The sequence below is a fragment of the Hemicordylus capensis genome, chromosome 2 (genome assembly GCF_027244095.1).
Source record: "Hemicordylus capensis ecotype Gifberg chromosome 2, rHemCap1.1.pri, whole genome shotgun sequence".
Taxonomy (NCBI): domain Eukaryota; kingdom Metazoa; phylum Chordata; class Lepidosauria; order Squamata; family Cordylidae; genus Hemicordylus; species Hemicordylus capensis.
In genome coordinates this window covers 425,441,307-425,462,907 of record NC_069658.1, presented here as the reverse complement: position 1 = coordinate 425,462,907, position 21,601 = coordinate 425,441,307, and the positions used below count along the sequence as shown (strand labels likewise).

General features: G+C 49.0%; 1 protein-coding gene and 1 long non-coding RNA gene across 13 annotated transcripts in view; one reads left to right on the top strand and one right to left on the bottom strand.

Moving 5' to 3' along the window:
* LOC128346438 (inactive dipeptidyl peptidase 10-like) overlaps nucleotides 1-21,601 on the bottom strand; it is a 63,473-nt gene that overhangs the window by 10,275 nt on the left and 31,597 nt on the right. For 9 of the 10 annotated variants that reach the window (XR_008316964.1, XR_008316963.1, XR_008316965.1 and 6 more), the window contains 10 exons: nucleotides 19,162-19,259; nucleotides 17,148-17,271; nucleotides 14,137-14,175; nucleotides 13,459-13,566; nucleotides 11,592-11,683; nucleotides 11,439-11,486; nucleotides 9,927-10,045; nucleotides 5,708-5,755; nucleotides 4,551-4,649; nucleotides 3,527-3,593 (listed from right to left, as the gene is read on the bottom strand). Coding sequence is in view for 7 of the 10 variants with exons in the window: in XM_053299760.1 (XP_053155735.1) it covers nucleotides 3,527-3,593; nucleotides 4,551-4,649; nucleotides 5,708-5,755; nucleotides 9,927-10,045; nucleotides 11,439-11,486; nucleotides 11,592-11,683; nucleotides 13,459-13,566; nucleotides 14,137-14,175; nucleotides 17,148-17,271; nucleotides 19,162-19,259 (842 nt within the window). In the remaining 3 variants the exon portion in view is untranslated. The remainder of the gene's footprint in view (nucleotides 1-3,526; nucleotides 3,594-4,550; nucleotides 4,650-5,707; nucleotides 5,756-9,926; nucleotides 10,046-11,438; nucleotides 11,487-11,591; nucleotides 11,684-13,458; nucleotides 13,567-14,136; nucleotides 14,176-17,147; nucleotides 17,272-19,161; nucleotides 19,260-21,601) is intronic. The other variant, XM_053299757.1, reaches the window with a different exon arrangement.
* Nucleotides 14,182-19,752, top strand: LOC128346441 (uncharacterized). 3 transcript variants are annotated; one of them, XR_008316968.1, is made up of 3 exons: nucleotides 14,182-14,319; nucleotides 19,110-19,291; nucleotides 19,516-19,752. It is a non-coding gene; the product is annotated as an uncharacterized LOC128346441 (long non-coding RNA). The 3 variants fall into 3 exon arrangements; XR_008316969.1 differs by lacking the exon at nucleotides 14,182-14,319 and adding an exon at nucleotides 16,604-16,724; XR_008316967.1 differs by lacking the exon at nucleotides 14,182-14,319 and adding an exon at nucleotides 16,806-17,114.

The following is a 21,601-nucleotide window of genomic DNA, read 5'->3' as shown; positions in this document are numbered from 1 at the left end:
AAAATGACACCATTGGCTTTGGGCGGCAACTCATTTTTATTTAATTCTCACAGAGACAGAGGCAGGAAAAGGCACCCATTCTAGAATGCCCAGTCCAAATCCACATGCCATCATGATAGGAACATAGGAAGCTGCCATATACTGAGTCAGACCATAAGAACATAAGAACAGCCCTGCTCAACCAGGCCCAAGGCCCATCTAGTCCAGCATCCTGTTTTGCACAGTGGCCCACCAGATGCTGCTGGAAGCCACAGACAGGAGTTGAGAGCGTGCCCTCTCACCTACCATTTCTCCCCTGCAACTGGTACTCAGAGCCATCCTGCCTTTTGAGACTGGAGGTGGCCCACAGCCCTCCGATTAGTAGCCATTGACAGACCTCTCCTCCATGAAGTCATCCAGACCCCTCTTAAAGCCATCCAGGTTGTTGGCTGTCACCACATCCTGTGGCAGAGAGTTCCACAAGTGGATCACACGTTGTGTGAAAAAGTACTTCCGTTTGTTGGTCCTAGACCTCCTGCAATCAATTTCATGGAGTGACCCCTGGTTCTAGTGTTGTGTGAGAGGGAAAAGAAATTCTCTCTCTCCACTTTCTCCACACCATGCATGATTTTATAGACCTCTATCATGTCTCCCCGCAGTAGTCTTTTTTCTAAACTAAAAAGCCCCAGGTGTTGTAGTCTTGCCTCATAAGAAAGGTGCTCTAGGCCCCTGATCATCTTGGTTGCCCTCTTCTGTACCTTCTCCAGTTCAACAATGTCCTTTTTAAGATGTGGTGACCAGAATTGTATGCAGTACTCCAAGTGTGGTCGCACCATAGTTTTGTATAAAGGCATTATAATGTTAGCCGTTTTCTTTTCAATCCCCTTTCTAATGATCCCTAGCATTGAATTGGCCTTTTTCACAGCTGCTGCACATTGAGTCGACACTTTCAATGAGCTGTCCACCACAACCCCAAGATCCCTCTCCTGGTCCGTCACCGACAGCTCGGGTCCCATCAGCTTATACTTGAAGTTGGGGTTTTTCGTCTCAATGTGCATCACTTTACACTTGCTAACACTGAACCGCATTTGCCATTTTGTCACCCACTCCCCCAGTTTGGAGAGATCCTTTTGGCGCTGCTCACAATCCATTTTGGATTTCACTACCCAGAAGAGTTTGGTATCTTCTGCAAATTTGGCCACATCGCTGCTTACCCCTGCTTCTAGATCATTTATGAATAAACTAAAAAGCACCGGTCCCAGTACAGATCCCTGGGGGACCCCACTTCTTACTTCCCTCCGTTGTGAAAACTCTCCATTTATACCTACCGTCTGTTTCGTGTCTTTCAACCAGTTAGCAATCCACACATGTACTTGTCCCCTTATCCCATGACCGCTAAGTTTCCTCAGGAGTCTTTGATGAGGAACTTTGTCAAAAGCTTTTTGGAAGTCCAGGTAGACTATGTCAACTGGATCACCTTGATCCACACACTCGTTGACACTCTCAAAGAAGTCCAAAAGGTTGGTGAGGCAAGATTTACCTTTGCGGAAGCCATGCTGGCTCACTCCCAGCAGGGCCTGTTCTTCTAGGTGCTTTACAATTTTATCCTTGAGGATGCTTTCCATCAATTTGCCTGGAACGGACGTTAGGCTAACCAGCCTGTAATTTCCCAGATCGCCCCTGGATCCCTTCTTGAAAATCGGTGTTACATTTGCTACTCTCCAGTCCTCTGGTACAGAGCCTGATTTCAGGGATAAGTTAAATATTTTAGCAAGGAGGTCGGCAATTTCACATTTGAGTTCTTTGAGGACTCTTGGATGGACGCCATCTGGCCCTGGTGATTTGTTAGCTCTCAGTTTTTCCAGACAATTTAGAACATCATCCCTTGTCACTTCTATCTGACTCAGCTCTCTAGCCTCCAGGAACAGGTATATGCTCAGTATCCTCTGCCGTGAAGACAGATGCAAAGAACTCATTCAGCTTCTCTGCAACCTCCATATCCTCCTTAATAATCCCTTTCACTCCCTCATTGTCTAATGGTCCAACTGCCTCCCTGGCAGGTTTCTTGCTTCTGATGTACTTAAAGAAGTTTTTGTTATTCCCCTTGATACTTTTGGCTAAATGTTCCTCAAACTCTCTTTTTGCCTCCCTTATTGTCACCTTGCATTTCTTTTGCCAGAGTTTGTGTTCCTTTCTGTTCTCTTCGTTTGGACAGGCCTTCCAATTTCACCACACATCCCAGGCCTTCCAATTTCCCGTTAGCCATGCTGGCATCCTCCTGAACTTAGTGGTACCTTTCCTCCTTTTGGGTATACAATCTAACTGGGCTTCTAGTATTGTGGTTTTGAGTAAACTCCATGCACTCTGGAGCGAAGTGACTCCATGCACTCTGGAGCGAGATGGACCATAGGTCCATCTCGCCCAGTATTGTCTACACAGACTGGCAGCGGCTTCTCCCAGGTTGCAGGCAGGAATCTCTCTCAGCCCTCTCTTGCAGATGCCAGGGAAGGAACCTGGAACCTATATGCTCTTCCCAGAGTGGCTCCATTGCCTAAGGGGAATATCTTACAGTGCTCACACTTCTAGTCTCCCTTTTGTATACAACCAGGATGGGTCTTGCTTAGCTTAAGGGGACAAGCCATGCTTGCTACCACAAGACCAGCTCTCTTCCCTTGATTTTCCTTCTTGAATGATGAAGCTGGCCCTGCATCATTATCATCTGGCTGTCTGGCTTAAAGACCATTTCAACACATCTCTCCCATCACACACACAAACACACTTGCATGGGAGCAACAAGGTTTATCTTCACCTCTTGCCTGTGGGATTCCCAGAGGCATCTGGTAGGCCACTGGGAAACAGCATGCTAGATTGGATGGGTCGTGGGCTTGATCCAGCAGGGCTGTTCTTACACCCTAGAGTTTTAATTTGCATATACTTAAGTTAATGTAGAGCTATTGCCCTGGTTGCCCCGCCCTAAGGGCGGCCCTGTCCATTGGGTCACAGTCTCAATACAGTGTGATTGGCACTTCCTGCTTCCAACTGGATGCAGCCATTTGGGTGGTGACCATTAGGATTTTCTCCATAGAGATGCAAGGGATAGAGCACTTTCCCCAGCCTACTTCATGGGCCGCTTCCGCCCCCAAATGCAACTTTCAAATGGGAAACAGGATTGTGAAGCCTGTCTCTTCCTCTGGCCTTTCTTAACTATAAGGGAAAGCAAGAAGGAAAATCAGAAGAGGAAGACCTCGGTCTCATTACACAAAGCAAACAAATGAAGGGCAGGAACATAAGGCCAAACTGAAAAGCTTTGGAACTGGAAAAGAACAGTAAAACAGGGGTTCTCAAACTTGGGTCCCTAGATGATGATGGACTACAACTCCCATCATCCCCAGTCACAATTGCCTTTGTCAACATTCTGGAGAACCGGGGGGCAAAATGGCAACCCTTACTGGCATTCTTAGTTCACAGTATCCATGTCCTGAAATGACACCGCCTTGGGGCATTGTGAGGGAAAACTGGCGGGCACCAGCAAAACAAAGGCACTCACAGCATCAGCAGTAAGGGGCAGAAGGTACACTGGTGTGGAGGTGGCACGGTCACACGCACAGGCAAGTCTGGATTGTGGGTGGAAAAGGAAAACAAGGCACTTGTGAATATGGGAAAGTCACCCCACGATTTCTAACCATTAGGCTTACAACAATAGGCTTCATCACATCTTGGCAGATTGTGCAGATCAGATTGTGCACAGACTTGGCAGATTCTCAAAACACCCATCCGGCTGTGATCTTAGAGCCTTGGACTCCTGCCTCAGAACTCAATGACCCTCACAGTTCTCCAGATCCCGCTCGACTCCAGCCCACAGATTGCCCAAACATACCACCCTATTTTCTTCTTTTGCACCCATGCCTTTGAAGCCCCAACTTTGCCATTGGGCTCTGAGACTGGGCAAGAAGATTATCCCACATATGGGGGGATGAAGCAGCCTTTTTCATGGCCTCTGACCCCTGTCACCCTATTACTGCAGCAGTGCCACTTCCCCACCACTGAACAGCAGATATTTCCCCAACCTCCTCCCAATTTCTTTGGACCACTGTGAACTCTCTCACTCTCTCCCACTCATGCTCTGCAGCCTCTTTACTTGGCCAAAGACCCCAGTGTTCCTGTTAGGACCAACCAGTAATGGAGACCCAAGGTTCCCAGATTGAATACGGGACAAGGCTTCATAGGATGGAGAATCTTAGCAGCCTTTCCCCACCATGAACGCTCTTTGAAGAGAGAAAACAGCTCCTGAAATTCTCCCTTCAATGAGACTGTTGAGTGACCAGGAGCGCTGATCTGTTTTAAATCTGGAAATCAACATACATGCACGCATGCTTGCACACATATATGGCAGTACTTCAGACTTGTTGGCCTTGTATCTGCATTTTCTCTTGTCCTCATAAAAAGGACCCACCACAAGTACAAGCTCAACTCAACCAATTCCAGTGTCTAAATCCATCTGTAATGTCCCCATCCATACCAAGCTGCTCCAATGCAGTTGAGGGTCTGGGTGGTCAGAGCTGCATGCTCACCGTAGTTGGCCAGCCGGAGGGACCGGAATTCCACTAGTGGTGTCTCCTTATGCATAAGGACATCTTGTAAGGGTTGATTGTCTTCCAGGAGAATAAAGTCTGTGGTGTGTGTGGGTGTGTGTGTAGGGAAATGAGAAACAGACATCAGTAGGATTAGTGATGGCTCAGAACCTGCTCCCTGCAATCACTTATCGTGCTACTTTTTTAAAGACAGGATTTCCCCCACTCCAAGTATAGTCAATCTGTGGAACTCAATGCCACATGTTGTTTTTATAGTAAGTCCCAAATTCAATGGGATTTATTCCTATGAAGAAGGTTTAGAATTGCAGTCTACATCTCATGGGTTGATGATAGACCATTGTGGGCCTAATTGCTACATGTTGCTAGAGTAAATACTCGGTATTAGCTACCAGCCTCTGAACCTGAGAACTGTATTGCTATGTTGTACCAGCTTTGGCTCAGGAGAGTGTGACAGAAAAAAAATGTGTCTTTCCCCTTTCCCTTTCTCCTGAAACAGCCCTTATAGTACAGGGAGGGGAGCTTTTAAACTTTACAGCATGTACCTTGCTAACCCTAATTCCTTACCACCTCCACTACTGGATGCTTACTACAAGTTGTTAGGGGTTTAAGCAGGGAATCTCTCCAAAGGTGTAGAAAGAAACTACTACCTTATTTTGGGGTGGCTCAGTTTTTTAAATTAATTAATCAGTTACATCAATTACATTTATAAATTGCCCCATCCAGAGCTCTGGGCAGTGCACAACAACTTTTTAAAAGACTTCAAAACACAGTACTAAAAACAATATAAAAATCCCAAACCAATAAGCACTCAACCACCTGAGTTCAAAATTAGAAGGGAAGATAATATCCCAACTTCCTTTCATCAGAGTCGAGGAAGCATATGTGAGGTTCCCAGCTGGTTCCCATCCAAGCACTGATCAGACTCCACTTCCTGATTAGCTTCAACAGGGTGCTGGTGCCCTGTGTGCCTTCAGGTCATGCACTGGGACCCACAACACAAATATACCACAACTCATCAAGTGCCCAGGTAATCTTCTCCACCACACATCCCAGTTGCCATTGAAAATCATCTTGGGAGTGTCATGTAAAAAAAATAAATAAAATAAAAATCCCTTCCCTTTAGCTCTGCTACTCACCATGGGGGCTAGCTGAATAGTGAATGGAGACTTGAGGGATGCCAGGCCCTGTGGGGGAAAAAAAAGTTGATACACCAACTTTTATGCCCTGCCACGTGGCACAATAAGACCCCTGGACACGGTTATTAACATCGAGGGACTGCAGCCGGGCTGAACAACTTTGACCCTCTAACTGTTTTTAGACTGCAACTCCCATCATTCCCAGCTACAGAGGCCAATACTCAGGGACAATGAGAGTTGTAGTCCAACATCTGCAGGAGGGTCAAAGTTGTGCAGCTCTGGATCACAGCAGAGGGACATTTTCTGGCTTTAAGATCACCAGCCATCCTCCTTCCGTCATTGGATTGTGAACCTTCCAGGTAGAGACTATCTTAGTCCTGGAGTGGGACATGAATCTAAAGAAGTGTGTGTATTATCTATGTTTGGGTGTGTACCCATCTTGACACACACACACGCTGACTGGAGACGATGGCCTGAGCAGATACATTCCAGTCTCCAGTCACAGATTCCTTTCTGCACAACTCCCACTGTTCAAGTGAGTAAGGAGGAAAATCCAGTGTATGCATGATTGTATGGCTTGTTCCATTTCCAGACTTACATTCATGGCTACTTTGCCCAATGAGAGGCCAGGTGGTCACTCCCCCAACCCAACCATCTGTCCCATTTGTGCCTTAGCATGTTCAGTCCAGAATGTTGTGGAGAAGTTGCTCTTGTGCAATGGGCTGGAAGTGGGATTGTCACTCTGGCGTCACTCCACACCTAATCTCGCACTTTATCTTTGCACCTAATATAGCACTTCATCTCTGCTGCAGTCTCACAATGACCCATCCTTATAGCAAAGGCAAAAATGGGGGCCGGAGGGGTGGGGGGCAGGGCGCAACTGTTCAGAGATCTCTTAAATATGCTTACATCCATTCTATTCAATAGGACTTTCTCTTTACAAAATGTTTTTAGAATGAATGCAGTTTATTTCGGTCTATGGGCAGTAATTATCGGCCTTTTGGCTACGATTAAGTGTATGTTCTTAGAGCTGCAACTAGGGGTGTGCACCGGACCGCGGACCTGCGGCTCGGTACTGGGGTGGGGGGTTCCATTAAGGGCGGGGGGGGGGGCTTTACTCACCCCTCCCGCGCTTTGCTGCTCTGGCGCCATAATTATTTTAAAAAATGCGCCGCAGAATTGCTCGCCGCTCCGGGGCTCCTTCTTGACTTCAAAATCGGGCGGCAGGATACTTCCCTGCCGCCCCCGAAGCCCCCTCAAGCCATTTGAGCTCTTGAAATCTCGCCCGGACCGAGTGCTAAAGCGCTCGGGCGGGCGGCGGGGAGATGTCCGTCCGCCCGCCCGCCCCCTTCCCTGCCTTCTGCGAAGTGCAGGGAGCCTTCTGCGCGCGCCTGCTTCTGCGCACGCGCGCGCAGAAGGCTCCCTGCACTTCGCAGAAGGCAGGGAAGGGGGCGGGCGGGCGGACGGACATCTCCCCGCCGCCCGCCCGAGCGCTTTAGCACTCGGTCCGGGCGAGATTTCAAGAGCTCAAATGGCTTGAGGGGGCTTCGGGGGCGGCAGGGAAGTATCCTGCCGCCCGATTTTGAAGTCAAGAAGGAGCCCCGGAGCGGCGAGCAATTCTGCGGCGCATTTTTTAAAATAATTATGGCGCCAGAGCAGCAAAGCACGGGAGGGGTGAGTAAAGCCCCCCCCGCCCTTAATGGAACCCCCCCCCCCAACCCTCCCGAACCAAAACCACCCCTTGTCCGGATCGGTTCGGAGGCCAGTGGAATGGCCTCCGAACCGATCCGTGCACACTACTAGCTGCAACCTGCGAAGGTCTCCCCTTTGATGTGATTTAAAATGGCATCCTGCCTAGGGCTCTTCCTGGTGCTTTCCAGACTGAACCCTACAACAGTGCCACTACGCATTTGCTAAGTGTGCTTCTGTACTTCCTCTGTTGTGACACCACAGTCCCTGCACTGACAGCAAGGTGCCATTCACATTCCCAATGTGAAGGTGAATTCGGATGTCATCTTTGCCTTATAGTGCTACAACGCTGCATGTGCGTCGCAAAAAAGTAACTGTATTTTCCCGTTGTAGGAGTTTGAGATTCTGGGGATCGTTTTCAATACGATCCTGCCAAGCCGAAGCATTTTACCCATTGGAGTGTATAATCTGGAAAGCGCCCCAGACAGCGATTTATTCCAGCCGCAGTGCAAATTCCAATGGGAGCTGCAGCGAATCACCCACATCATATTTAAGGATACTGCATATGTTCTTAGTGCCATCTGCTGCCAATCTGTGAAGTTTTCAAGTTAGATTAAATGGTAGTATTGAAAAAATAAGACTTTTTCATGGATTGTTAGCAGATAGTTCTAAGAAGTTATACAATAGGCCTCTTGCCATTTGGGTTGGAGAGTTAGAGAGGTCCTACCCTAGCAGCAGCACACAAGCAGGATCTCTGTTTGGGTCAGCAAACCCAGGAAACACATTAGGAACATAGGAAGCTGCCATATACTGAGTCAGACCATTGGTCTATCTAGCTCCGCATTGTCTTCACAGACTGGCAGCGGCTTCTCCAAGGTTGCAGGCAGGAATCTCTCTCAGCCCTATCTTGGAGAAGCCAGGGAGGGAACTTGGAACCTTCTGCTCTTCCCAGAGCGGCTTCATCCCCTGAGGGGAAGATCTTGCAGTGCTCACACATCAAGTCTCCCATCCAGATGCAACCAGGGCAGACCCCGCTTAGCTATGGGGACAAGTCATGCATGCTCCCACAAGACCAGCTCTCCTCTCAAGGTGTATGCCAAGGAACTGTGTGCATGATGGGAGTTAGCCTCCTCCATCTGGAAGCGGGAGCATCACATCCACAACATCTACCGGACCTGCCATTCATCAGTCTCCTAATCCTGACTAACTACCGGACACCACACTGGAGCAGAGGTGAGTGAGTTAAACAGCCGAAACTCCAGTGGGATTCCTTTACAGCGTCCATTGCTGAAATCGAGAGCGGCGAGCATGGAAAGTCCTCCAAAGGCCTAGCAGCAGGCCTTCCCAGCATGTTTTGTGCTACCAGTAGATGGGGAAGCCTTATGATGTCACCAGCGGCTCTCTGATTGGCCACGAAGGAGCAGGAGGCGGACCCAGCCCTGCTGAAGCTGCTCTAGCTGCAGGATGACAGAGTCTGCCAGTGGCGCAAGAAAGGTGTGGGCAGCCCATGTTCTCACTGGCAGCCCTTCTCTGCCCCAGCAGCAATGATGGTGGAGGTGTGGCAGGGGGACGGCCTCCCCACTCCCGGCGACAGCGCAGGCATGCTCCTGCGGCCCGCAATCCAGCTGGCTCTAACCCGGAGGGCGGCAGCTGGGAATGAAGGGCACACACATGCACCCTTACTATCAGGAACCAGCAGCGGGCTGTAGAAGCTGGGCATCACTCGGGATGGGCAGTGCAGAGAGGAGCATGGTGGCAGGCTACAGCAGGAGTGGCGGATAATAAGCTGGCCAGCGGGGGAAGTGAGGGGGAGAGGGAGGCGTGCAAGGTGGCCCCTGTGGCAGGGAGAGGCTGCTCCGAGGCAGGAGGTGCCGGCTCTTTGGACCACCCTTCTTGTAGCTCCGCCCCTAGTGTGCGCTTTGCAGAGTGGTGCTTCCACGGTCGGCAGCCTCTGTAGCCACAGCTCTCTTTTGTTTCCAGGCCTGCTGGGCTACAAAGGCAAGTGGATCCACATGGCCAGGAAAATCAAGGCGGGAGAGCTCTCCTAACTTTGGTTAAGAGCAGGATACAAAAGCTGAGCTGCCTTGCTAGTTGGAGCAATCTGGGTTGGGGGTATTTTTGTGGAGTTCACGCAATCAGGCAGATGAGAGTATAATTAAGCGATGGAATTCTCTGCCATGGGATGTGGAGATGGCCAGCAGCTTGGATGGCTTTCAAAGGGGCTTAGACAAATTCAAGGAGGACAGGTCTGTCAATGGCTATGGGCCACCTCCAGCCTCAGAGGCACGATGCCTGTAAACACTAGGTGCGGGGGAGCAACAGCAAGAGAGAGGGCAGGCTCTCACCTCTTGCCTGTGGGCTTCTCCGAGGTATCCGGTGGACCTCTGCAGGAGACAGAATGCTGGACTAGATAGGCCTTGGGCCTGATCCAGCAAGGCTGTTCTTATGGAAACAGATATACATATATGAATGTGTGTACATATTCCCCATGTTTCTGTAATTACAGCTGTGTCTCCTTTCAAGCACCTACCTTTGCAGAACAGGACAAAATGCCCCAGTCTAGGACTGAAACTGACATCTACGAAGGAGCAGCCAGGGCGCAGGCCGCAGGTCACACAGGTGCGATCAAAGGAGCCATCAAGAGCCACTCTGCCAAGGAAGAAGAAGAAGAAGAAGAAGGGCGGTGCATCCTGAAAGCCTGTCGCTTTGCTCAGAGACCTACCTGCAGAGGCGTAACTATAGGGGAGGGCAGGGGGGGCACGTGCCCCGGGCGCCATCTTTTCTGGTCACGTGGGGGGCGCCACCATGACAATTTTTTTTAAAAAATTTTCAAAAAAAATTTGTTAATACAAATGTTTCCTGCTCAGTGCAGCAGCGCTGCAGCAGTCAAAGGAGCGCGTCGGCGCCCCCTCCCCCACGAGCGGTCCCTTCCGTGCCACCCATGCCCCCCCCATTGCTTTGCTGGCGCCTGGTGGCCAGTCAGTGGCCTGGCTTGGCGGCGGCGGGCGCTTGTGAGGAAAAACCTAATGTACTATGTTGGGGGGGTAGGGGGGGCCCGGGGGGGGCGCCATTTCAGTGCTTGCCCCGGGCGCCATTTTCCCTAGTTACGCCTCTGCCTACCTGAACCCTAAGATGGAAGGAGCGCCATGGCCTTGTCAGTCCTGCTCTAGAGCAGGAAGGGGTGGTATGAGAAGGAACTGCCTCCTAAAAAAAACTGGTTTCCCATTTTCTCTGCGAGTCTTCCCCTCTGTTTTTGAATCTAGGGCCAAAGGGCATGTTATGAGTGAAGCACCCAACGCAAACATCTACTTGCAAAATCAGGAATGTGGCAGGACCTTATTTCAAGAGAGGAGGATCCAGCCCTCCCCACCCCCTGCACCAGTTCTTTAACTTAAACCACTCCCCCCACACCTCTGCCTCACAAGCTGCTATTAGTCATGGAGAATAAAATCAATTGTCACTTTAAAAAAAATGCCTGAATGAATGGTCCAAGGATTGGGATGTAATTTGAGCTAAGCATCACTAGATGGCAGCAAACTATCATTCACTTCCCCTATTTTAAAAATAAAATAAAGGATGTTGTATTTTATTTTCTCATGTGAGGCTTTAGGCTGTAGTTTCAGATTCTCACATTACTGCTGTGGTGTGGGACCTATTTCTTCATGGCTTCTTCCCATGTTGCTCTGGTAACATGTATATCCGGAGAACCATGTCAGGAGGGTTTATTGTATGGTTCTTCCCATACAAACAAGGCAACACTAGTGAAGTATAAGCAATCAAACCACACCGAGTCAGCCATGAACTCACAGGTAGCATTAAGGAGGACATTATTCTCCCAGCCTCAGTTTTCCATCTACAAAATGGGGATAATAGTACTGGCCCACCTTAACAGTAGCTGTTAGGCTTACTACAATCATCATGTACATAAAGTGTTTTAAAGTTTGGAGTGTGCTATTCTAAATGCCAGTTGGTTGGTATGACTGTAAACTGGTTTATTGTGGCAAGAGCCTATTTCATCAGATTCAGACCAGACTTTACTCACCTGAACAAGTGTCTAGTGCTGGGGTGGTCTTCTGAACTCAGGAAATATCTAGGAGCAAATACACTGTTACTCAGACTTTCTTTCCCCCACTTGCCACTATCTAGAGGAATTACTGCAGAGTAGAGGAAGAATCCTCCTGGCCTTGATACTCACAGCCACTGGTTATCCTCATCATACGCCAGGATCCTGGTGACATCCCAATGCCCGGAGGTGAGGAGGTGCACACTGCTCTTTTTGTGGCTGGGCTGGCAGGAAGAAAGCAAGGCAATGGGTCAAGACTCACTTGACTTCCCCACATGTGCTGCTGTTAGGTGGGCTCAGGAGTTGCCAGCTTTTTAAAATGACTGTTCCTTTAGCAGCCATCTGCCGGGCAGAACCTAAGGAGGTTTCCATCATTTTATGCCCGGAAAAGCTACATCTGGTTAATTTCTACATGTCAGGTTGCTGTTCCGCCCCTAGAAGCAGGGCCAATGAAGAACAGGTGGGAGAACTGGGGCGGTGGAATGTTGCCCCACCGGCAAGAACAGTTGGTATGATATGTTTTGCCTAGGAGAGGCCGGAGCCTCTCTCCTCTCATCACAATGAAGGAGGTGTGCCTGAGGGGTGGTCCAAGGTATGGCAGTGCCTGAAGCGAGGTGCAAAAGGCTGCCTTGACCCCTGCCTGGTGGGGGCCAGCCCCCTTTCAAACTGCAGGGCCCCAATAATATTCTGCCTGGGGCAACTGCCTCACCTTGCCTCATGAAAGAGCTGCCCCAGGTGTGTTTGTGTGTGAATAGGAAAGGAGGCGGCATCTCCTATCACCCCCTTCCCCGCCCCCCCGCCCGTGTACCTGCCAAAGAGGGTACCAATTTATCAGGGGGGAAACGGGCTCGCTTCTCTTGTAGCCTGAACAGCAACCTGGAGATATCAAGTAAAGGTTTTCAGGGCATGGGGATAAATCTGATTACCTGCTAATGTCTGCAAATCAAGTTGCTATTCAAGGCACAAAAGCAGGGGCTAATCCAAAAGTTGGCAACCTTACTGCCAGGATGCACTTGCCAGGAAAGGATGCAGCAGTCACACCACTGAGCACCTAGCTAGGAGATCAAGCCCCTAGTTAAAATGTTCAGGGGCTGTTGGATTCCTACCAGTGTCCTCAGCACCCAAGCCATAGTTCTCCTGAATATCAAATAGTCTCTTCAGTATCTCATGGTCCCACCAACCATATCCATTTCCCAATAGAAAGTGCTTCTTCTACACTTTCTTTCTGCCCTAAATGTTGGTCTCCTTCTGTGCATGTCCAGCCACTGATTCTTCCCTTTCTTGTCATTATAATGTTGAGAACTCCATAGGTTTACTCCGTATGTGTGTGTGTTTGTTCTTACTGGCGGGGCTCCTGTGTTGTTAATAGCTGCATGATAAGCAGAAATCCAAAAGCTGAAACCTTCCCCATCTCTTCTCTAAGCCAAAAAAATGCGGCCTGTTGAATTTCTGTCTGCCTGGCACCTCTTAAAGGCATGGGAGCCCTGCTGGAAAAGAAGTGGCAGTCCTAGAGCTGCAGGGCCCTTTCCAGATTAGACCCTGCAACGGGGTCACGGCGTATCTCTGAAGAGTGCTTCGATACTTCCTGTTTTGTGACACCGCAGTCCCTACGCTGACAGCAGGGTGCCGTTCACACTCCTGATGCCTTATTTTGGATTTAATTGCTGTGATTTATTGATAAAACATATGACCGGTGTAAAAAGGTTGCTGTTTTTTTCGGGTTGTTAGTTTTCGCGAGACTGCTCCCCCTGCTGGGCGCTTTGCTATTTACGTTTTGAATGCAATTTGCCTGAACCGAAGCATTTTGCCGCTGTTGAGCGGCGAATCTGGAAAGCTCCCAGGAGGATTTCCATCAGGAAAATATCCTTTGGAATGATACTTTGAAATATCTCTTTAGCCATGGCATGAGATGAGAAGCCTGCAGGTGTACAGGCTGAATGGGAAATTTATCTGCAGCGTTTTGTACTTTGCTGAAAGTTGCACTGGTGGCTAGATTTACCTGGGTGGCAAGCATGGTGATATGGTGAAATTCTCCCCGAGCCCCTTGCTTCACTGGCACAGGCAGAAAAAGGGTCTCGGCATCTTCTGAAAAGACTGGCTTTCCCTGCTGGGATATGAATAAGGTTGTGATTGCCTTGCAGAATATTCCTGGAATATTTTGCAGCATTGTTTACAACACAGTTGGCCCAGCTGCTGCTGCTGCTTCTTTCCACTTCTCATGCTCCCTGCCCCATCACATCTGCATGTCATAGCCCTCTGTTCACAAACAAGAGATGGTGGTCTGGGCTCTGTGTATCCAGCAGCAGGTCCTGAGTTTCACTGCACCAAGCCTGCAGGCAGGGATTTGCTAGTAATGGCTCTCCCATGATCCTGCGCCTGCCCATTAAGATCTTTGGGTGAAGCTTTACTTGCTATCCATCCACCACTGACAAGCTTTCTGGGTTGCAGCATCCACGGTCCGTCGGGATGGGCCAAGGGTCTGTGTAAGGTAACTGAGACACAAGTTTTGGGCGGCACAGAAATATTTTAAATAAAATAAAATAAAATAAAAACTCTGTCGATTCAAATGAAATAAATAAAATGTGTTGGGATTAATGAATGGCAGCTTCCTGATGTGGGAATGCAGCTGACCAAGACTGAGAATAGCAAGGGAGCCAAATGAGAGTAAGTCAATTACCTGCATGTCCACCCAGGCATCTGATGTCACTTTGTATTTCTGAAGGGATACACAAGGTTGTTAGCCTTCAGGTTGGAGAAGAAAGGACAAATCACAGACAAGATCACATCCTTGTATTCCGAGTTAACCCCCCGAAGGAAAATACAGAAAAACACGGAAATGAATTTGAACTCTCGATTCACTGTAAGTGTGCGCTGAAAGGGTAATGACACCCACCCACTCTGGATGGGTTAAAGCATGTTAAAAAGTAACTAGTCCACATGAAAAAATCTAGAGCATGTTCACTCCTAGGCACCGTACTTGGAGGTAAGCCTGGTTCTAAGCCCCTTCTCCTCTAACTCTAACACCTCTCTCAGAACCGCGAATTCTCAGAACCAGTTGTTCTGCCTGCTACCCATTAAGGTCATTCACACGACCTTGTTATCCAAAGGATGGGGTGGGGGAAAGGTAGGACTGCACTTAACCGCCACCCCCCACCCCCCGTGCCAGACGATCCGGCCATCCTCTTCAGCCATGCTGCTTGTGCACTCACACAAACCATGCTGCTGGGAGCGGCCTGGCCATCTGGAGGCCGGGGAAATGCAGCCTGGCCTCCAGAAATCCCACAATGCACCACACGAGGAGCACAGTGCATTGGGAGATATCCCCTGCTGCTGGGCGCTCCAGTCCGAGCAGCCACATGACCAGGAACTGAGGCAGAAGGGCATGATCGCACCCCTCTACCTCAGGAAAAGCCTGAGTAAAAAAACTCAGGCCACATGGCGGGGTGGTGCCAGGATCAGGCCTGATTCTGGCTCTGCATACAAGTAGCCCTACCCGGGTAGGGCTGTGCAAGCCTGGGTAGTGTGCGTACATGCCCTCATCATTTATTTATGACATTTGTATTCTAACCAGGGGAGAAGAAAGGCTGGAGTGGGCCCTAGGATAAGAACTGAAGATGGGCCACTCAGGGGCGTAACTATCATAGGGCAAGGGGAGACAGTTGTCTGGGGGCCCACTGCCTTGGGGGCCCCCCAGAGGCAAGTCACATGACTGACTCCCCCAGCCACGCACCCGCCCAGGCCTCCTTCAGTTGTATTTATCCTCTGAAACTGATGTGAGTTTTAAGACCTGGAGCTACCAGAAAAGCTTGTCTTTCTCTAGTACCATGAAATGACTTGCATTGTCCACAATTTACAAAACCTTTAAAAAAATAATTTAGGATGAATACACACACACACATACACACACACACACACTTTACTCTGCTTTTTGTTACCACTATTCAGCCTCATTTAAGATTTCTTTACTTCATGAGCTGAGCTTCAGTGAAGGGAGGGGCCCATTTTAAAATCTTGTCTCTGGGCCCCCTCCAACCTTGCTACGCCCCTGGGGCTACTGTCTGGCCCACTTCTTCTCCCCACTGTGTGTTTGCTGCAGAAGAACTGTGAGGATGTGGTGAAAAACAAAGCATTCTCAGCAGGGCACTGTAAGATATTCCCCTTAGAGGATGGGGCTGCTCTGGGAAGCGCACCTGCATGCTTGCAGGCAGAAGGTTCCAAGTTCCCTCCCTGGCAGCATCTCCAAGACAGGGCTGAGAGAGATTGCTGCCTGCAACCTTGGAGAAGCCGCTGCCAGTCTGTGCAGACAAGACTGAGCTAGATGGACCAATGGTCTGACTCAGTATATGGCAGCTTCCTAGGTTCCTACCCTTTTTCTCACTCCCATGTAAATAATATCACACACTTCCTACTCACACACAGAGACACTTTCACACATATACTGGTGCATGTGCATTCCCCTGGCCCAGAAATATTTTGTAACATATGTATCTAATATAGTCACCTTATATATGTGTACAACTTGAACAATGAGGAACGAGTTGTTACTTGGCCAGCGAGCACCCTTCCCTCAGAGGCCCAGGGACACTTGTCCTTTAGGGATGTGCACAGAACCACAGAGGCATGGTCCGGCACTGGGCGGAGTGTTGCTTTAAGGGCAGGGGGGTCGTACTTACCCCTCCCGCCGCTCTTCCCCCTCTGGTGCTCGACTTTAAGGAAACATTTTTGGGGCAGCAGGGTTCCTCCCTGCCGCCCCTGCCCCCATCATTGTCTGCAAAACTCTGAGCAAGTAGAAGCTGGCGCCACGCGCACTGCATACGTCACACATTTGTGTGTGATGTATGTGGCACGCGTGACAACGGGCGCGCGGGCGCCGCGACAGGCACATGCGTGGCACCAGCTTCTACTTGCTCAGAGTTTTGCAGACAATGATGGGGGCAGGGGCGGCAGGGAGGAACCCTGCCGCCCCAAAAACGTTTCCTTAAAGTCGAGCGCCAGAGGGGGAAGAGCGGTGGGAGGGGTAAGTACTACCCCCCCGCCCTTAAAGCAACACTCCCCCCAGTGCCGGACTGCCCGAATTCTGGACCGGTCCAGAGGCCTTTTGCATGGCTCCAGACCGGTTCGGGCACACCACTATTGCCCTTCCCTCCTCATTCAGTTATAGCTCCGCCTCTGACTCCACCCTTCCTCCAAGAGCTCACAGCAGCACACATGGGTCATCTTCAAAGTTCAACCTCTTTTCCCCCTCACAACCATCCTGTGAAGCAGGTTAAGCTGAACATGACTGGATCTCGGGGTCACCCAGTCAGTTTTGTGGCTCATGCGCACGCTAGCTGCTGCCTCACCCTGGCTCTCACTTCTGTGCAGTGGTGGATTAATGGAGAGGCAGAGTAGGCATTTGCCTACGGCGGCAAAATCTGGGGAGCAGCAAGTTTTGCCCTCCTCAGATTTTGCCGTCCCTCTCTGTGGGCAGCGGCAGCTGCAACAAGGGTGGGGTGAGCAAGGAGAAAGTCCCCCTTTTTACCTTAAAAAAAAGGGGGGGGACATTTTTTGTTTAAGATAAAAGGGTGGCAAAAGCCTTTTTGCCTATGGGCGGCCACAAGCTGAATCCTCCCCTGCTTCTGTGTGCCTCTTTCTCTCACCAGAGGTTCCTTGCAAGTGAGTTCTGCTCCACCAGGCCCATTGCCTCACCTCAGTGCAAGCTCCCGTGGCAGCCTCACACAGGCTCAAGACGGACACGTTCTGTGGCCTGTTCAGCCATCGCACAGCCAGCTGGGAGAGTGTCGCCCAGTTCACCATCGTGATATAGTATTCCCTGGGGAGAGATCAGTCGTATTCATTTAGCCGGCAAATTTATAGCCTGCTTTTCAACTGTCGTTCTTTTAAAGGGGATTACGATTAAAGAGGGTGGGGAGTGTTTTTGATGAGAATACCCAATGAAACATTTAAAATTAGAAAGAAAGAAAAACCCAACCAAACTGCAGGAATAACAATAAGCCATTCTAACAGGGACTGATTTTAAAAAATGTGGCCTAGTGTTATGAAACTCTCTCTTCGGGGATGCCCAGGCTAAGGGTGTTAAGGGAATGCATTTAAAAAAAAATACTGTTGTTCAAGTAGATCTTCAGTGACTGACAGCATTAACTGAATTTGAGGGATATTGTCACAGAACGCCTTGAGCTTCAGTATTTGTTTTTGTCACATAGGGTTTAAACTTTGTATTAAGTTGCTTTTCATGTTTCAGCTAGCCACTTTGGGCATGTATGTAGAAGGCCGGATATAAAATTTAACAAAGAAATAGAGAAGACTTCTTGGGAAACAGCAAGGTTTTCTTGTGTCTTCGCTGTGTGTCATTTTATGTGTCCTAACCTCCTTGCAGAGAGCTAACTGTGTTCATCTGTTGTAGCAAAACCTCAGTCTTGTGGCCCCTTCTAGACTAACCCATTTCTTGTAGCACAAGTTTTGTGGACTACAGTCAAAGTGTATCTGATTGTGGGCTGTAGTCCATGAAAGCTTATGTGGTAATAACTGTGTTAGTCATTAAGGTTCACAAGACTCTTTGCTCATGTATTTGGATTCTGGAACCTGCACAGACTTTGCCTTAGAGCTAATATGACCTCTGCTATTATTATTATTATTGTTTACACAGGATAGGTGTTATTGACTGGTTTGTTTTATCCAGACATCGAGTCCTTCCCAAGGACCTAGGATGGCTGAATTTTATTGTCAGTGTTGTTGCTGTTGTCATAGATATCGTCGCAGAATATAGGCTGTTCCCAGTAAAGTTGCTTTTTGTAATTGGCTGATGGTGATTTCTGTGGCCCCTATGGTGTTGAGGTGCTCTTCAAGGTCTTTTGGAACTGCACCCAGGGCGCCAATTACCACTGGGATTATTTTGGTCTTTTTCTGCCACAGCCTTTCAATTTCAATTTGTAGATATTACTACTACTACTACTACTATTATTATTATTTTATTAATTTATTTTTACATTTATATCCCGATCTTCCACCAAGAAGCCCAGAGCGGTGTACTACATACTTGAGTTTCTCCTCACAACAACCCTGTGAAGTAGGTTAGGCTGAGAGAGAAGTGACTGGCCCAGAGTCACCCAGCTAGTATAATGGCTGAATGAGGATTTGAACCCGGGTCTCCCCAGTTCTAGTCCAGCACTCTAACCACTACACCACGCTGGCTATTGCCTTTCTATTATTCTGCCTTAACCTGTACATTAAAAAATATATATTTTAAATGACACCAACTTTTATGTGGTGTGTGTGTGTGTGTGTGTGTGTGTGTGTGTAGGGATGTGCACAAAACCACTTTGCCCGGTTCGATTTGAATCCAAACTGGATTTGAAATGGACCAGGCATGTTTGGTTTTGGTACCCCCTTGAGCTGGGCCTGGTTCGGTTTGAATTCGAGCCCGTTTGGGCCTGGTTCAAGTGTGGCAGGGGCATTAAAATGACTTTAAATCACTTCTAATGCCACATCCACCCCTGTCAGCCTCAAACTGGGCCCAAACTTGAGCCTTTGAATCAAAATGGTTCAAGCAAAAGCCAGCTTGATTTTGAGTCAGCTCACACACTCCTGTGTGTGTGTTTGCGTGTACGTTTTCTAAGGAAGCTAACCCTGAGCTTCCTATTGTTTGGACAGAGAGAAGCAAAACACCATTGTCGACACCAACAAACCCCTGCCCCCCTTTCACCTGCCCTGGAAGGATTCAGGAGGGAGCAGCTCCAGCATATGATGCACCCCGGACAGGCTCACCACAAAGAGCTGAACTGATGGAATGGGCTGGCCAGCCTGAAAGGAGAAGAGAGAAAGGTGAGACACAGGTGAGGTACAAAGGGAAATGGAGGAGAAAAACTTGAGCAAGACAGGCAGGTGACCCAAATTTGTAAAATCAGTGTGCAACAGTGTGAATGCATGCTATAGTCAGTCTAAACAAACTGTGTTCCTTTAGGAGGTCTCCTGCTTAATAGGAGACACTGAAACTGATGATATGGGACAGTTCATTGCAGCAATGAAGCTTCTGAAGTGGTCCTCTCTGTCCTGTCAGGGCTGCAGGTGGAGGCTGGATGAAGGTGTTTTTGGTACTGCTGAAACAGATGTTGGGAAAAGAAGCTTATGAAAAGGAGCACAAGTGTTCAGAGACTCGCCTGCATCAGTTTCGCCTGTGAACTCACACTGCCCAAACCCCAAAGTTTCAGAATTAGGTATGGAGAGGGGGCAAGTATTATTTAATTATTTTATATACCACCTTTCAAAAAAAATGGCTCAGGGTGGGTTACATCAAAATAAAAACAATTAAAATCAATTAACAAAATCAAATCAATTAAACAATTAAAATCATTTAAACATTAAAACCATTAACAGCCAAGAGGTGTAAGCGCTTTGGCGGTCAAGAGAAAACTGAAGGAGAGGCGCCCCAACTGTCGATTCCAACGGAAGCTGCAAGGCACGTGCAGACGGGCGGGGCGCGAAGAGGAGCTAGCTAATCAGCCCAGGAGGTCCCTGCGCAGGCGCAGAAACCCAGTTCTTATGAATACAATGGATCACAATCCAGATCAGGGATGCACTTGGAACAACCAATTCTCATACCAAGGATTGCTGCCCAAGCTCCCCCTCCCACTATTACGCATTGCTGAAGACTGGATTCCCGTGGCTATGTGGTCTGCATTGCAATGTGCCTTAGCGTGGTGTACCCTTGGCATGCAGGGGCACTAGAGACATGATGCATCCACCCGCGCACCTGGTGATTTAATTTTTCGGATTCTGGTGGGATGGGGGTGGGAGCTGAATCCCAAAGGAGGGCAACTCCAGCAGCTAGCATGGGAAAAAATGAACAAGGCACTCCCAAGATCCAAAAACAGGGCCAGTGATTTACCAGGGGTAGGTTCCAGGGGACTGCCCCTGGCAAACAGGGGCATTTGGAGCCTCTGCCTTAGCCTGTTTTGTCTGAGGTTCCAAGCAGGGCTGGTGCAACATGGGCAGAGGTGGGGTGGGGGTTTCCCCCATCGCCTGTTTCCCTGCCACCATGTCACTCTTGCAAGGCAAGAGCAGGTAAATCCAATCTTGCTCCCTCCCAGCAGCGCTCTTGGGATTGGGGTTGCCAGCCCAGCCCAGCACCAGCGCCCGCCTTCCTGCCCTGCCAGGCAGTGTGGCCGCTCCCAGCCCTTGCTGTGCACAGACTCACTCCCTGTCACCTGAGAGGAGAGCAGGCACCCACGAGGCAGGCAGTAGTGAGAGGGAGTGGTGGATGGCTGCTGGTTGGAGTAGGGCGGAAGCTGCTGTACTGACTGCGTAAAACCACTTCACTGCTGAGCTGACTGTGACTCTGACTGACTGAGTGGGGGAGGAATGAGGAAAGTGAAGGGACAACATTTTGAAAAGTAAGCCACATTGGACTGGAGGTGCTGGAGAGAATAATTGGAATGTCAATGGGGGAAATGCAAATAGGGATGATGGGGGTGGGCAGGCTGCATTGTTACTGCTGAACTGACTCACAAGGGGCGGGGGAGTAAATAAACTGGCCTTTGTAAAAGCAAGCATGCAGCGAACACACAAGTGCAATGTATCTGTGTGAATTGAGAAACCAAATGGAAAAAGGGAGAGATGATGGGAAAGGGTGGTGGCTGGGTGGGCTGCATTGTTACTGCTGACTCGCAGTGGCGGATTTTGGTTTGTTTGTTTGTTTGACATATTTTTATGCCACCCAAAACTTACGTCTCTGAGTGGTTTACAACAAGATTAAAAAGTAAAACATTAATTAAAAACAAAAACAAAAAATTTAAAAGCAAGAAATTTAAAACACAATTTAAAAATTAAAAACAGTATTCTAAAAACAATATTAAACCTATTAAAACAATATTTAGTTAAAAGCCTGGGTGAACAGATGTGTCTTTAAAGACTTTTAAAAAGTTGTCAGAGATGGGGAGGCTCTTATTTCACTAGGGAGCGCATTCCAAAGCCTCGGGGCAGCAACGGAGAAGGCCCGTCCATGAGTAGCCACCAGACAAGCCGGTGGCAGCTGCAGACGGACCTCTCCTGATTATCTCAATGGGCGGTGGAGTTCATGACGAAGAAGACGTTCTCTTAAAAACCCAGGGCCTAAGCTGTTTAGGGCTTTATAGGTTATAACTAAC